The following is a 16878-nucleotide window of genomic DNA, read 5'->3' on the forward strand; positions in this document are numbered from 1 at the left end:
CTCTGCCCTGGACACATGGTTGCTCATAACATTAAAGGAGAGTTTCATGTTTTATTAAGTAAACATTTTGATTAGTCACAGCTGGAAAGTGACAGATGAAATTCATAACAATTTTTACCAAGTGTCACATTGAAAGTGGTTCATTTTACCGTCATTAACAGATGTTCAGAATCAGGCAGCCGCCATTTCATACCACAGCCAAACAACCGGAAGAGCACTCAGAAGACTTAGATAACGGAGTTAATTATTGGTGTTATTAACCCTCTGAACAGTAAAGATCTCAAACGTATTCACTTGGATTCCACAGCCTGAACAGGATTAGTGTTATCAGGTAGTTTCAGGACGTCTTTATCCGATAAAGTTTATCCATCAGTTCAGCCTTTCACTGACAAAAAGCCTGAGCGATCAGATATCACTGCGTTAAACATTCTGTGATATTAATATTATTATTACTGTGACCAACAACTGCTGTTTGGGACATTTAACAAAGACCAGACTTTTAAACACTGAGGTGTTTAAATATAATATAGATCATGGCTGATTGTTCATATTTGTTAAAAAAAAAATTTTCGTCTTGAATAAGAATGTTTAAATGTAAATGTGCTTTATTTCTACAGCCCTTTACAAACACTCTGAAACATGCCTCCGGTCTCCTGTTAATCTTACATCTCTCTGTTTGGAAAGTGACCAAATGAGCCAAAACATCTGCTGATGAAAGTTCAGTTAGATGGAGTTTACTGGGATTTATTTGTGTTTCTGTAGCGCTGCAACAGCGATTCAGATGTTATTTCAGCGTCTCAGAACCTTAAAAGATATTGAACATTTTCTCTTACCTTCTTGTTGAGAATGTTGAGAACAAGTTTAAATTTATATATATATATATTTATATATGTATATATCTATATGTATATGTATATATTCATAACATTTGAAAGATACCATCCAGTGTATGTACAAATAGCTGCTTAAATCATTAAAGACGTGCATTTCAAAAACAAAGAGCCTCTATGAAATCAAGTCCTTCTGATAAAAAAGGCACGACTCGACCTTATTCTGTACTTGGATCAAGATAAACTAAGTATTAGTACTTTGTGGCAGAAAGAAGTAAAAAGTACAAGCTTTAGTATTAAAGTATAAGTGTCTTAGTATTAATGTTCTTAGTCTTAGACTTTTCTTTATAGCCTACTTCACTATACTATTCTTAAGTATATATACTATATAAAAAGTAAACTTCAAGTAAACTGCGTCAGTTTTAGTATAAAATTGGTGGTACACTTGAGTAAACTACTTTTTGGGTCTAAGGACTCCACATCTAAAGACATAGTTTTATCTGCTGTGCTACAGTCTGAATGAAAATATATATATTATATATATATAATATATATATATATATAATAAAATAAAGGCTGACTGACTGATAAAATAGTGCTTTAGATGCAGCCCCGGCTGTAGGAATACAGGCGGAACTTTTCAAGTCTTTACTGTTAAAAAACAGCAGGAAATGTTAGTTTCACTTTCATCTTTGGGGCTGTTCGGTGGCGCAGTTAGTAAACCGGTGAGTGATTCAAATTATTTTAATACGGATCAGGTTGATCATTCTGTCTGCGCGTGCTGCGGATGGTTAAGGCGCGCGGAGCTTCAAAATGAGCATTAACTGGTTGTAAATGGATCGCATTTTACCGTCATTAACAGATGTTCAGAATCAGGCAGCCGCCATTTCATACCACAGCCAAACAACCGGAAGAGGACTCAGAAGACTTAGATAACGAGTTAATTATTGATGTTATTAACCCTCTGAACAGTAAAGATCTCAAACGTCTTCACTTGGATTCCACAGCCTGAACAGGATTAGTGTTATCAGGTAGTTTCAGGACGTCTTTATCCGATAAAGTTTATCCATCAGTTCAGGCCTTTCACTGACAAAAAGCCTGAGCGATCAGATATCACTGCGTTAAACAGTTCGGTTAAGTTGGAAAGATATTGGCAGATTCGGACTTCCGGGATCAATAACTCAGAAATGAGACGTTGTTAAAACACAAAACAAGAATATTTCCAACCGTAGTAAGACAGACAAGGAGCTACAACCTAACTTTCATCAAAACGAGCCATCCTCGGAGCCACACCAATAACATTAGTGTTTATGTGCAGCCGGCTGTGAGAGCAGCGATTAGGGACCGTGTACAAAGTGCAACCCAAGAGAGACATTACAAAAAATAATCAATAAATATCCAATAACTTCATGATGATACGGTGTAGGGTCACCAAACTCACTACACATGTCACTGGTGTCCTACAGATTACACTACAACTTTTGGTTTGAAAGAAATTCATTTCTCTGAATTTCTGGGAATGTTTATTCGAAATATTAATCAATAACTTCATGATGATACAGTGTAGGGTCACCAAACTCACTACACACGTCACTGGTGTCCTACAGATTACACTACAACTCTTGGTTTGAAAGAAATTCATTTCTCTGAATTTCTGGGAATGTTTATTAGAAATATTAATCAATAACTTCACTAGGATACAGTGTAGGGTCACCAAACTCACTACACATGTCACTGGTGTCCTACAGATTACACTACAACTCTTGGTTCGAAAGAAATTCATTTTTCATAATTTCTGGGAATTTTTATTAGAAATATTAATCAATAACTTCATGATGATACAGTGTAGGGTCACCAAACTCACTACACATGTCACTGGTGTCCTACAGATTACACTACAACTCTTGGTTTGAAAGAAATTCATTTCTCTGAATTTCTGGGAATTTGTATTAGAAATATTAATCAATAACTTCACTAGGATACAGTGTAGGGTCACCAAACTCACTACACATGTCACTGGTGTCCTACAGATTACACTACAACTCTTGGTTTGAAAGAAATTCATTTCTCTGAATTTCTGGGAATTTTTATTAGAAATATTAATCAATAACTTCATGATGATACAGTGTAGGGTCACCAAACTCACTACACACGTCACTGGTGTCCTACAGATTACACTACAACTCTTGGTTTGAAGGAAATTCATTTTTATGAATTTCTGGGAATTTTTATTAGGAATATTAATCAATAAATCTTCAATAACTTCCCTAGGATACAGTGTAGGGTCACCAAACTCACTACACATGTCACTGGTGTCCTACAGATTACACTACAACTCTTGGTTTGAAAGAAATTCATTTTTCTGAATTTCTGGGAATTTTTATTTGAAATATTAATCAATAAATATTCAATAACTTCACTAGGATACAGTGTAGGGTCACCAAACTCTCTACACATGTCACTGGTGTCCTACAGATTACACTACAACTCGTGCTTTGAAAAAAAAACAATTTTAATCATTTATGGGAATTTTTATCAGAAATATCAATCAATAACTTGTTGATGATACAGTGTAGTGTCACCAAACTCACTACACGCTTCATTGGTCTTAGCATCTTTATTTAGGGTTGCACAGTACACAATACCAAGGAGTGTCTTTGTTTGGTGTCGTTGCCGCTGTCATTCCAAGGCACTGTGTGTGAAACCATCTTGCGCAAGTTCCACACTGAATCTACAATGACAAATATATTAAACATAATATATTAAAATGTTATCTCTACATAATGCCTATAAAGTATATAATATTTGAATACTTCAATGTTGTGTCTGGTTCTTAACCCCAGATTATCTATTGATTATCCACTATTCAGATTATTTGATCTCTAAATCTCACCCAGACAACATCAACGGCAGTCTTGGGCAGGTCCTCATTGCCACAGAAGGAACAGAACTCATCCTTTGAAACTGAAAAAAAGAAAATATAGGCCTTTATTACTGTTACGTTTGTAGGAACTGTTTGACATATTAATGTAATATTTGAGCAATACCTGATCCTTTCAGAATTTCTTCTGCCATGTCTCTTCTTAGTTTTTTAAGAGATTTTTTGGAGGAATCAATATGAAACCTCTCTGGGATGTTTGGAAACTGGGTCACTGTCATCTTGGCCATCTGTAGAGGTGGCAAAACAACATTTGTACTGTGTATGATCATCTTACATAGTAAAACTAAATGTTTTTTATTATAAAGAAAACACAAGTCACCTGCATGACAAAGATCCCACAACTGGTGGCATCTTTCTGGAAGGTGTGGGTTATCTTGCCATGCTGCCACTTGATGTTAACCCAGTCCTCCTTTCCCAGGCTGTTCCTGCGCATCTTGAAATATTGTCTACAGGTTGAAAGTAAGATACATTTTTGCTTTACCTTTGTGCTTACTCTATGGCTACACAGAATGTGTATGTAACCTATTAACTTCCCATAATTTATTTAATATTACTCAAATCTGTAGCCAGCGATTCTGGAGTCCTCAACTTCATTTGACCCTTGCATAGGATCAACCACAAAAATGTGGTTTGAAAGGGCATGAAGATACTGTAATATGAAAAGGTAGCATCAGTAAACCATATACATTCTTAAAAAACAAGTTTCATTTATGTAAAACTTCAAAACTGCAGTTGATAACTTTATGCACAGTAAGCCTCTCAGTGTCTGTGAGTTAATTAAATCTAAAATTCAGAAAAGTACATGACCTTTTATTAAACAAAGATTCAACTCATAGTAATCTATGTAGATTTATTTAGTAGATTATAGGTATTTGTAAACCTTTGTAGCAGTTACAAGGTTGATACATTTTAAATGGACAAACTATGAGCCATAAATATATGCTGTAAAGGCAAGTAGTACAGTAGCTTTATACTCACCACAAACTTCCAGTGCACATTTTGTATGTTGACAAATCCAATGGCTCCATCATAGTCATCAAATGTGACCTGGCAAAAAACAACGATTTCATAATGATAATATATTATGTATTTTCCTCCACAGGACCAACCAAAAAGGTGAAGTGGCTATTGTAAATGTATTGATTAAAAGCAAGACTACTACAGTGATAAAATAATCATTAGTACAGTTATACTCACCTTTTTTAACCCTTGCCTTGCCATCTGCTCTCTTGTGCCATGTAGAATTACACCAACAGTGTAGTGATTCATGAGGTACAGTCGGCCAGCAGTATCCTTAGAATTGAGGATGGCTCTCATGTAACATTCTATCACCTGTTGGACAAAATTAATCACACAAAAATATTGGTATTGGTAATGTAGAGTCTAAAGTCATTTTTAATCACATTGTTGTCAACATGTTTGAGAATGGGTCATTGGTGCAATACTTTAGCTAAAGACACTCCAGACCTTCTTTCACAACAATTAACTTATAATTAAATTACTTAATCATTTTATGCAGCAGATATTTTTTTTAAAGGATTGATCCATCAACAAGTAGATTACTTTTAGATAAATCTGTGACATCAGTTATAATGAGAAACTTGCCTCGCCTATGATGAGTTCATCAGGCCTCAAACTCTGAAGTTCTTTGTGCCGAAGGGTGTAATTGTGCTTATGTTCAGCATGTCGTACAATGGCCACAATAACTTCAGTTGGTTTGCATGTCCAAAGGGCGTCAACCTACAATGAAACTGTAATCACTTCATACAGCATTTGCAATAATTTCAACAATAAACTGTCCTAAGTCTGTAATCTCTTTGAAGTCCCTTCTTAAGACATACTTTCATCAGACAGCCATGGATGTGAATACAACAGCTTCATTGATGCTTAATGTTTCTAACTGCTTCCTTAACAATGCTTATATGGCTCTGGAAAGTGCAAATTACATTGACTTGGTGTTAATCTGTTTAGAGCAGGTTTTTTCATTTTAGCGATCTGCAAAAAAGTACCTCTGTGGCAGACGTGGACCCTTTACTTGTGAAGACATTGCTGCTGTTCTTCCCATCTGTGCTCTTTTGAAGATCTTTGCCAGTGTTCAGAGTTGATTTTGGTCTCTTTGGAACTGGAATTGTGGTTGGAGCAATATAAAATTTGGAACTGGAAGTCTTTAGCTTTGCTCCACCTCGCTTTGCCCAACCCTCTTGAGATTGAGTGAGGTCTTTTGGTCGCATGGGTTTAAGAAGTAACTGCTCAGAGAAGTTATGAGACATGATGTGTTCTTTGTATCTCCCCTGCAGAGAGCCATACATTTTCCTGACAAATGTCCCTGGCCTCAGATGCCTCTGCTTTTGCAAAATTGAATGTTTGACAATTCCAAACCATCTCTCCACATGGCAGTTTGTGTCCCTTGTCTTACCGGGCCCAAATGTGTGGTCTTCTTTGTCAGATGCATACCTTTTCAAATTCCCCAAAAGCAGACCACTCCACAGGGGAAAAATGCCAAGGTAGTTCTCAAAAAGTACATCAACAATGCCTGGGCAGAAGTATGGATTTTTCTCAGCATGTGGGCTCTGGGCATCTGTTTTTTCAAGCTCTCTCTGGACCTCCTCCAGGACCCTCTTGAACTCATATGTGAAGGGAGATCTGCCAACAATTGTGTGGGCATTTCTTCTTTCGTCATCATCTTCCTCCTGAGCTAAGGGGCTGTCATGTAATTTTTCAGTTTCTTCCATGTCAGGAATGTTGCATTTCTTTATTAAGTCCTCCATGACCTTCAGATTACAAAGGACAGTGTCGTTGTTGTATTTGCCAGTTAGTATAGTGCACAGTGGGCGGAAGATGTTGAGTGCTGCAGTCATTGAGGTAGTGTTTTGTAACCTGGCAAAACAAAATGTTGCAAAATCCTTCAATCCTTTGTCTGCTGTTTTTCTTGAAATTGACTGAGTGACAGCCTTGAGCACGTGTGCTGAGCATATGTGTAGCACTGTAAACATTCTGATGTCTTTCCATGTATTCAGTTTTGAACAAATAGAAAAAGCCCTGTCTAGGTAGCTAACAATGCTCTCCCTGTTGAATGACAGAAGAACACTTTGCATTAGTGCCCAGCTGTAATCGGTTTCAACTTGATGTACTCTTAGTTTTGTGTACTGCAACAGTTTTCTGCAGAACTGCATTAGCCAGAATGTTATTGGTGGTACAGAGTGTTCATTTGTCAGCATTTCACAGACTGGGAGGGGAGGTGCATTCTGACCCCCTCCAGGAAGAGTGAGAGAGTAGTAAAGGACTTTTTTGGTCTGCCCTGGAACTTTGGATGCAACATTACCTGTGGCATCTAGGTATAACGTCAGTGGGATCTTCTTTTTCAGGTGTTGCACAACTATGCTTACTCCTGTTTCAGTATACATGTGTACACCAAAGGGGTCAACTTGAAGGTGCTGTATGTAGCCAGGCATCTTGTGAAAATTGGCATCACATTCCTTCATGATGTTTTGAGTGAGGTACATCTCCATGACAACATCATCATGAATTCTTTTCTCTTTACTAAACTCTGAACTAATCACTTTAAGAACATTTTTGTTCAGACTTCGGGTTATGTTTCCTGAAATCAGCTCGGCAATGGGTGTTTTTTTAAGTCTACTATAGTACAGTCGACTCACTCCTTTCCGTATAGCTCTTGCTATTTTACCTCTTCTTGTGTTTGCTGCAGGCCTGAATTTTTTTTCACTTGTTTTGTGTGACATTTTTCCTCTTTGGAGCACAGAAATCTTAACCTCTTGTTCTCCCACTGGCTCCCTTTTCTTTTTAAATAAGTATTTTGCACAACAGGAAGGGAATGTACAAACTGCACTGATGTTTAAATATGGACTATTCATTTTCCGGCTGTGGGGAGTCTTGATATGCTGGCTCTTGAAGGCAAGAGTACAACAGGGATTTTTCTGTCGGAAACTGTTGTACAAGACGTGGGTCCATGGTTGCCTCAGTTTTGTTGAGCCGTGCAGTGGAATAATTTTTTGCCATTTCTTTCTGTTTACTGTAATTGTGAACTTCTTTGATACCACTGGCAACTTTCTCCATTGTTTTCTGTTAAATGTCTTTCCATGTTTAGGTCGGGCTTCTGTCTGTAATGGCATATCTTGTTGTTTGCCTTCTTCATCGTCTTCATCAGTCACTTCTTGTAGTTGAGCTTCTGTCTGTAATGGCATATCTTGTTGTTTGTGTTCTTCCTCGTCTTCATCAGTCACTTCTTGTAGTTGAGCTTCTGTCTGTAATGGCATATCTTGTTGTTTGTGTTCTTCCTCGTCTTCATCAGTCACTTCTTGTAGTTGAGCTTCTGTCTGTAATGGCATCTCTTGTTGTTTGCCTTCTTCATCGTCTTCATCAGTCACTTCTTGTAATTGAGCTTCTGTCTGTAATGGCATCTCTTGTTGTTTGCCTTCTTCCTCATTCTCTTCTGTGTCCTCTTCTAAAACAAGGTCTCTAGCATTGCTGTCTTCCTCTGTCTTTTTTGTCTTGTCCTGTTGTTTAATAATCATGTCCCTCACGCCTTTTCTATTCGTGGTCCATATAACCCACAACCAATGACGGTTTTTCTGCTGATCTTGACCAAAAAGGATTACAGATAGTTCAGACCAGATCTCTGAGGAATACTCTGTTTCTCTGTTTGTAATATTAACACTTTCCATTGATCTGACAATAGCTTCCATTCCACCTGCCATTGCCCACAAGTCTTTTCTCTGAGCTCTGCTTCCTTTTTTAACTCTACCCATTGTCTTTAAATTGCTTCTAACCTAGTGAAATGGAAAAGGAAAAAATAAAGTGAGTAATAAAGTCTTGATAAAGCTAAAATCTACATTAAAGCCACTGTTGTCACTTCACACAAACAGTACATGAACATATCATATAACTAAGAACTGAAAAAAAAATCAAATTTACAGTTTTCCACATAAAAAGGTCTTATTTCATCCTTAATAATCATTTCACAATATGGTTAATGATAGGTTAAGGACATCATGTGTCATTCTTTTTTTATGCTAGTTCTTCAGATTCAGAAAAAATACATTAGTTTGGAGCTGATATGCAGTAAAATTTCAGTTAGTAGAATATGCACAAAATCTAGAAGAAATGTAAGAGTCTGGACAAGTATACAAGCATAGCACAACTATATTAATAACTATAATAAAAAGATTACTTACGTATAACCATTGAGCAGGACTGGAGGCACTTTTTCAAAGGGAGAGGTTTTGCAGACTGGAATGTCACTGCAGGTAGAGCTTAATTGAAAGCTGCTCTTGATTGGCCAGTGACTTAATCACGTATACGGCCTTCATTTGATTGGTTCATGCTCGTGGCACTTAAGCAACCACACAATTCTCACATGTAACAAAACTGAAATAACACAAATTATACTGAAGGTATCTCTCACAAACTAATTGTTGTAGTACCAAGGAGGTAATGGAAGTGGTTGACCTGTGGTTTATGATACTACACTGTAATAGTTGTTGAATATAATTCCTTATAAAAATTCCCCCAAACTATGTAAAATGAATTTATTGTAGACCAGGTGTTGTAGTGTAATCTGTAGAAGACCAGTGACATGTGTAGTGAGTTTGGTGACCCTACACTGTATCATCATGAAGTTATTGATTAATATTTCTAATAAAAATTGCCAGAAATTCAGAGAAATGAATTTCTTTCAAACCAAGAGTTGTAGTGTAATCTGTAGGACACCAGTGACATGTGTAGTGAGTTTGGTGACCCTACACTGTATCCTAGTGAAGTTATTGATTAATATTTCTAATAAAAATTGCCAGAAATTCAGAGAAATGAATTTCTTTCAAACCAAGAGTTGTAGTGTAATCTGTAGGACACCAGTGACATGTGTAGTGAGTTTGGTGACCCTACACTGTATCCTAGTGAAGTTATTGATTAATATTTCGAATAAAAATTGCCAGAAATTCAGAAAAATGAATTTCTTTCTAACCAAGAGTTGTAGTGTAATCTGTAGGACACCAGTGACATGTGTAGCGAGTTTGGTGACCCTACACTGTATCCTAGTGAAGTTATTGATTAATATTTCTAATAAAAATTCCCAGAAATTCAGAGAAATGAATTTCTTTCAAACCAAGAGTTGTAGTGTAATCTGTAGGACACCAGTGACATGTGTAGTGAGTTTGGTGACCCTACACTGTATCCTAGTGAAGTTATTGATTAATATTTCTAATAAAAATTCCCAGAAATTCAGAGAAATGAATTTCTTTCAAACCAAGAGTTGTAGTGTAATCTGTAGGACACCAGTGACGTGTGTAGTGAGTTTGGTGACCCTACACTGTATCATCATGAAGTTATTGATTAATATTTCTAATAAAAATTCCCAGAAATTCAGAGAAATGAATTTCTTTCAAACCAAGAGTTGTAGTGTAATCTGTAGGACACCAGTGACGTGTGTAGTGAGTTTGGTGACCCTACACTGTATCATCATGAAGTTATTGATTAATATTTCTAATAAAAATTCCCAGAAATTCAGAGAAATGAATTTCTTTCAAACCAAGAGTTGTAGTGTAATCTGTAGGACACCAGTGACATGTGTAGTGAGTTTGGTGACCCTACACTGTATCCTAGTGAAGTTATTGATTAATATTTCTAATAAAAATTCCCAGAAATTCAGAGAAATGAATTTCTTTCAAACCAAGAGTTGTAGTGTAATCTGTAGGACACCAGTGACATGTGTAGTGAGTTTGGTGACCCTACACTGTATCATCATGAAGTTATTGATTAATATTTCTAATAAAAATTCCCAGAAATTCAGAGAAATGAATTTCTTTCAAACCAAGAGTTGTAGTGTAATCTGTAGGACACCAGTGACATGTGTAGTGAGTTTGGTGACCCTACACTGTATCCTAGTGAAGTTATTGATTAATATTTCTAATAAAAATTCCCAGAAATTCAGAGAAATGAATTTCTTTCAAACCAAGAGTTGTAGTGTAATCTGTAGGACACCAGTGACGTGTGTAGTGAGTTTGGTGACCCTACACTGTATCATCATGAAGTTATTGATTAATATTTCTAATAAAAATTCCCAGAAATTCAGAGAAATGAATTTCTTTCAAACCAAGAGTTGTAGTGTAATCTGTAGGACACCAGTGACATGTGTAGTGAGTTTGGTGACCCTACACTGTATCATCATGAAGTTATTGATTAATATTTCTAATAAAAATTCCCAGAAATTATGAAAAATGAATTTCTTTCAAACCAAGAGTTGTAGTGTAATCTGTAGGACACCAGTGACATGTGTAGTGAGTTTGGTGACCCTACACTGTATCCTAGTGAAGTTATTGATTAATATTTCTAATAAACATTCCCAGAAATTCAGAGAAATGAATTTCTTTCAAACCAAAAGTTGTAGTGTAATCTGTAGGACACCAGTGACATGTGTAGTGAGTTTGGTGACCCTACACCGTATCATCATGAAGTTATTGGATATTTATTGATTATTTTTTGTAATGTCTCTCTTGGGTTGCACTTTGTACACGGTCCCTAATCGCTGCTCTCACAGCCGGCTGCACATAAACACTAATGTTATTGGTGTGGCTCCGAGGATGGCTCGTTTTGATGAAAGTTAGGTTGTAGCTCCTTGTCTGTCTTACTACGGTTGGAAATATTCTTGTTTTGTGTTTTAACAACGTCTCATTTCTGAGTTATTGATCCCGGAAGTCCGAATCTGCCAATATCTTTCCAACTTTACCGAACTCGTTAAACATTCTGTGGTATTAATATTATTATTACTGTGACCAACAACTGCTGTTTGGGACATTTAACAAAGACCAGACTTTTAAACACTGAGCTGTTTAAATATAATATAGATCAGCCATATTCAAATGGAGGTCCACGAGCCTTTTTAGGACCATTGGGCATCTATTTCTGGCCCACGAGCTGTTTTGAAAAGCTTTAAAAAAAATATATATATATATATTTTTTTTTTCAATCGTGCTGTCCGCTCTTATTTTGAAATCGCGCACCGCGATCTCAAGACGAGGCTGGGGATTGCCTCCATGGTAACGATAAACAGGCTCCAGCTGTAGAGCCCTCGTAAATTTGAGATAGTCACTCAGCAGCAGCAGCAACACGTTTACCGACCGGAGCAATAATGGCATGCTTGAAATTTGCCCCCCAATAAAACTGGACAGCGAAAACCGCCATTTCCAGCCAGAATGGACAGAAAGGTTTGCGTTCTTTCTACCACCGTCCAGCACTCGCCCTCTGTGCTTAATATGTCAAGAAACTGTGCATCGGTGTGTCTGCCTGGCCATCACACCATTTCAGCCAAGGTTCCAAACATTGGCCAAAGACACAAGAGGCCATTTCTCACATTAAGCTGAGAAAAATGAAATAGTTCTTGACACAGCGATGCATAGTTTGTTAAACAAAGCACAAGAAATGGGCTGCCTGAAGACTATTTGTTTTGGATCTTGAACAGGGTTATGCTTGATATTATTTAGTTATTCATTTTAATATATGCAATCATTACGGTGTACCAAAGTGCTTTACAGCAGGTAATAAATAAAGAGAAGAAGAAGTAAAAACAAACTGGATAATGTTCTGTTTCAGTAAATTGAGCCGTAGGTTCACGGCCTATCGCAGAACTGAGCCACGTAAAGTTTACTGACGTTCAAACTGTTATTTACTGTGTGATCAAAAACACATTCGTGCCTTTAATCACTTCCCCATGATTCCGTGTATTAGTCTGATGGCTCTTTCTGAGTTTTAGGTGACAATGGAAAACGCTGGCTCGTTTTTCTCTCCCCTGTCTTACTCAGAGGGGGTTGTGTCTGTGTTTAAATCAGTTTTAACTCATAATTAAATATTTTAGGGCGATAACAGGCCAAATGTGTTTTAAAGAATATTTTCATATAAAAGGACGCGACAGGAACCATTTCAGATGAGATTTAATGTCACGGAGCCGCACCCACACTTACGGTGCTTCACACGACTTCTGCATGGGACTGGACATATTTTAGAAAAGTTATTATATTACTACATTTTACAGAACGAGGTTAAACTTTAAGATTCTAATTAATTCTGTATTCCTCATAATGAAGTGGCTGTGGTACCTTATTACAGTCCAGGACCAACAGGGAGCTCCACAGAAAGATAGATAGTTTATATTTTCCACAGTACATTCAGCCCAATGAAGTCGTGCCATCTGATAACCACATGTGTGACATGGTCATTATTATTTATAGGGGAAGGGGCTGCATAAAGAAACAGAATAACTGGCCAAGTATACTTCGATGGTCTGTCAGGTAGACACGGGACAAGATTGATATTATTAATATTTATGTAATATATTATTTTTTTATATTTTATTACTCAAAAATGGCTCAGAAGATAAAATCTTCATTGAATACTTAAGGAAACAGCGAAACCTTCACATTTAAAAAAAAACCATAACTACTAGCCTACTGAAAAATGACTAAATAATTATTTTAACATATTGATATTTAGGCTACTGCCATTTGTAGAGCCTAACACAGACTGTCTATTGTACCCCAGCATGTAGAACAAAAAGGTAAAAGGTACATATAGGTACCTTTAGATCCAATAATTAACCCTAAGGGGTACATCAGAGTAGATTGTACTTCAGGGGACAAAAAAGGACTCGTACTGTATCCCTATTACTAAGAGTGTATCGCACAAGCCAGGAGTTGGAGCTTTGCAGTTGTTGTTGAGTTTCAGTCTCCTAAAATGCTTTTATTGACATCCATCACAGCAGCAGGAGACATCTGACCACCCTGAGGTCTTATTTTCCTGTGACAGAGAACCTAAAGGGAGTCACAAAGACCACAAGAACACCTGCAACAGAAGGTGTGTCCCAGCTGGAGTCAGTGTGAAAACACATGAAGAGACAGAAAGATCTGAGACAGCCTTCATCCACAGGAGAGTTTGGACAGTTTCTTTCTGCTATCCATCTAGTTTATTCAATCTTTTAAAGTTGATGATTATAAAAATCATTGATATATTTTATATTGAACCCATGTTTGATAATAATCAGAGACCATTTTATCAGAGGATGATACCAGAGAGCTCCCTGGTTATTTATTTACTCATCCTTACTTCTTCCGTGAGGACTCTGACTGCTGTGGTGGTTCTTCAAAAGAAGAAAAACGAGGTGGAAAAATAAATCCAAAAGACCAAACTGTAAATAACCACACGCCCACCCCGGTGCATGCTGGTCCTATACCTGCCTGAGAGCCCATAGCAGCAGATGGCACTCACAACTAAACCAGGAAACTGTGAACATTTTTCTCAGAACAAAGTTTCACCTGACTAACAAGACCTCATTTAACTGTAATAACACCCACTCAGAGTGTTGCATCACTTCTGATGCCCCTCTCATGGTACTAACTCAAAGAGTCTTTGGGGTGGACGTCAGGTTTGCGTGCATGTTGGGTATTTATTGTTTTCTATTGTTAGAAAAGGCTGCAGCAGATAAATTGAACAACAGGTTAACATTTTATAACTCTGTGTTTCAGGTTTTTACTGCAGAGTGACACAATGGCAGATTCATCCTCTGGTGAGTTCAGTCAAACTTAAGAATGCTTTTACACTGAGGATGGAGGGGGTCCACCACCGCTGCTTGCTCTGGACGCGCAGCAGTGTGTGAACTCAGTTTTCATTTTGATCTAATCTGCACATCCAGAAGGTTTCTGACAAAACTGACACTGTTTCATTGACAAAATCTGTCATTAGACAGACATTTAAACATGATAAGAAACAACTGTGGATTTTATATTTCACGCCAACCTTACAGAAGTAAGTTCAGGTGAAGAATCAAAGAATTTGCGTTCTTATGATTGGCTGAAACGAGGAAGATATCTGATTGGTTGCAGATCATTCAGTGTAAAAAAAAAGACATTTGTGGGTTGACACAAGTCAGGGGAGTACCAAAAGTCACACACAAATGCAGTGAAGTCCACAAACCAGAAGCAGTTAGTAAATCAAATATATTTACAAATTATATACATCTGTAAAATATATTACATAATATATATATAAAATATATATATTTTCAAATATATTTGTGTGTGGATCAGAAATACACGTGTGAATCTTGTCCTGCGCATTAGTGAGAATTGAGACTGATTGACTGATTTTGCTCCATATGTGTCATTTGACAATCAAAAAGTTATACAGACCGTCGTCTGTTCATGTGGAGCGCTAACGCTGGCGGTTTGCTAAAATCCTGTTTAATGCTGTCAGAGACTTTTTCCTGTGCTTAACCCAATGTTCACACTCAGCTGTTCTCACAAAGGTTCAGTCTCTTCTTCTTTAGTCACACTCAGTAAGTATTTGCTTAGTGTCGGGCTATATCGAATCAAGTAGAGTAGGGCTAGCTTGGCGGTGGAAAAGGGGCATTAGGTAACTGACCAGTCCAAGGGTCTGTTGGCCTCTCCATGTATCGATGGTTTTTACCTTCTCTAGGTTGGCTCTCACTCCCAAATTTTTTATCAATAATCTGTCCCAGAAATTTGACAGATGTCTTTGAAAACTTGTGTTTAACTACTTTCAGCGTAACACGTTCCGCTCCAGTCTGTGCAGCACTGCTAGCAGTCTTTTATGATGCTGGGCTTCTGTTTCTAAGTTTGTTTTGTTTGGAAATCCAGTGTTGTGTAGATGGTCGACACAAAGCACATTTTACTCAGATATTTTCAGTTCTCTGAACAGTGATCAAGCTGCAACTTGATTAGAGTTTACAGATTCTCTTCAGTCCACCTTAAAGAAAGAGAGAGTTTAATTCCAGCTTGTTTATGGTGTGTTGTTTTTAATATGAAATATTCACTTTGTTTCTTCTTTTTTTCTCTCCATTTATGTGTGTTGGACCATGATGAACAAATAGGTCCTGCAGCTCGTTGGTGTGAGTAACTGTTTTGTTCTCCAGGTGTAACCAGCCCCTTAACTGATATAAAATGGAATATGTTTCAGTCTTCACCATCTTGAATAGGAGACATGATTTGGGTTATTGATCTATGGAGGAATGTTTGATTGATAACAGGGTAGTTTTTATGGAACTTGATATCCATAAATGCTGATCATTTTCCACAGCAGCTGGTCCCAAAAACAGATGTTGCCTCCTTGTAATCCTCTATTGTAAAATATTTGCTGCATACAGAAGTTAAAGTGAACTGACTCAGATCTTCTTTTTACTTGGTGTGAGAGACAAAGTCCTGCTTTTTTCTGAATCCTTTAAAGTTCAGCAGTCAGTTATCAGGTTTGAAGTCCATCATGCTTTCCAGTTTAATTCAGTCCACCTTGAAGCATCTGTGACTGGTTGTTAGTCTAACTCAGTGGTCCCCAAACTTTTTCTAAAGAGGGCCGGCTCGCTCTGCATGGCTCTTTGAGAGGGCCGGAGGCCGGAGATTTTCCATGTAAATTACAGTAAATATGCCTACTGTATGCAGCAGATCTATCTTAGCTGAATTTTAGCCCATTCAATGTGGGCTGTTGTTATTATTTCTGTTAGGCTGCTATCATGTTAAAATGATATAACACAGTTTTAAATGGAAATAGCTGAAATCACAAACTATTAATAATAACATGAATAATTTTAGATAAAAGCCTGTTTAAGCATTTTTAAAAATCATATTTTATTCCAACATTTGTGAACTCAAACAATTCTATTTGGCATAAAAAACTTCCAAGAATGAACAACAATTAAGAACATTTTAATGCCATATAAAACCATGGCTTAGAACTGTTTTGTTTGGACATTTGAAAGTTACACAACTTCTTTCACATTGTTAATCAATAAATCAATAGGCGTACATATTGCAAAAGTTATGTTGCAAATAATGAGTCTACTTTTCTATTACTCAGCTTATTTAACAACACAATGCATTCAAACATTTTGCAATGTATGTTTTAATAAAATCTTTAAAAAAAAGCTTTTATTTCGACACACAATACTGAGGTGAGAGCAGTGTGAACGTTATGTTATGATGACTGCATAGGATTCTAAATACAGTGGCCATAAGAGGACACAAATGCGTTTATGTTATTACATTTGCAGCATTCGATAAATCGGCCAGAGTCCGTCTCTGAAAAAGGCTGCGC

The 16878-nt window shown here is 37.1% G+C and overlaps 1 protein-coding gene and 1 long non-coding RNA gene across 2 annotated transcripts; one reads left to right on the top strand and one right to left on the bottom strand.

Moving 5' to 3' along the window:
• The first annotated feature begins 1410 nt into the window (after positions 1–1410).
• Positions 1411–15682, top strand: LOC142381844 (uncharacterized). Its single transcript, XR_012769906.1, has 3 exons — positions 1411–1555; positions 14301–14341; positions 15665–15682. It is a non-coding gene; the product is annotated as an uncharacterized LOC142381844 (long non-coding RNA).
• Positions 3448–5118, bottom strand: LOC142381752 (uncharacterized). The gene is made up of 7 exons (XM_075466950.1): positions 4969–5118; positions 4750–4818; positions 4326–4420; positions 4091–4217; positions 3878–3998; positions 3724–3794; positions 3448–3561 (listed from the first exon to the last, which is right to left on the bottom strand). Exons 1-7 carry the CDS (start codon positions 5086–5088, stop codon positions 3448–3450), a joined length of 717 nt encoding a protein of 238 aa, XP_075323065.1. The 5' UTR covers positions 5089–5118.
• Positions 15683–16878: the final 1196 nt, after the last annotated feature.

This window comes from Odontesthes bonariensis, chromosome 6 (genome assembly GCF_027942865.1).
Source record: "Odontesthes bonariensis isolate fOdoBon6 chromosome 6, fOdoBon6.hap1, whole genome shotgun sequence".
Taxonomy (NCBI): domain Eukaryota; kingdom Metazoa; phylum Chordata; class Actinopteri; order Atheriniformes; family Atherinopsidae; genus Odontesthes; species Odontesthes bonariensis.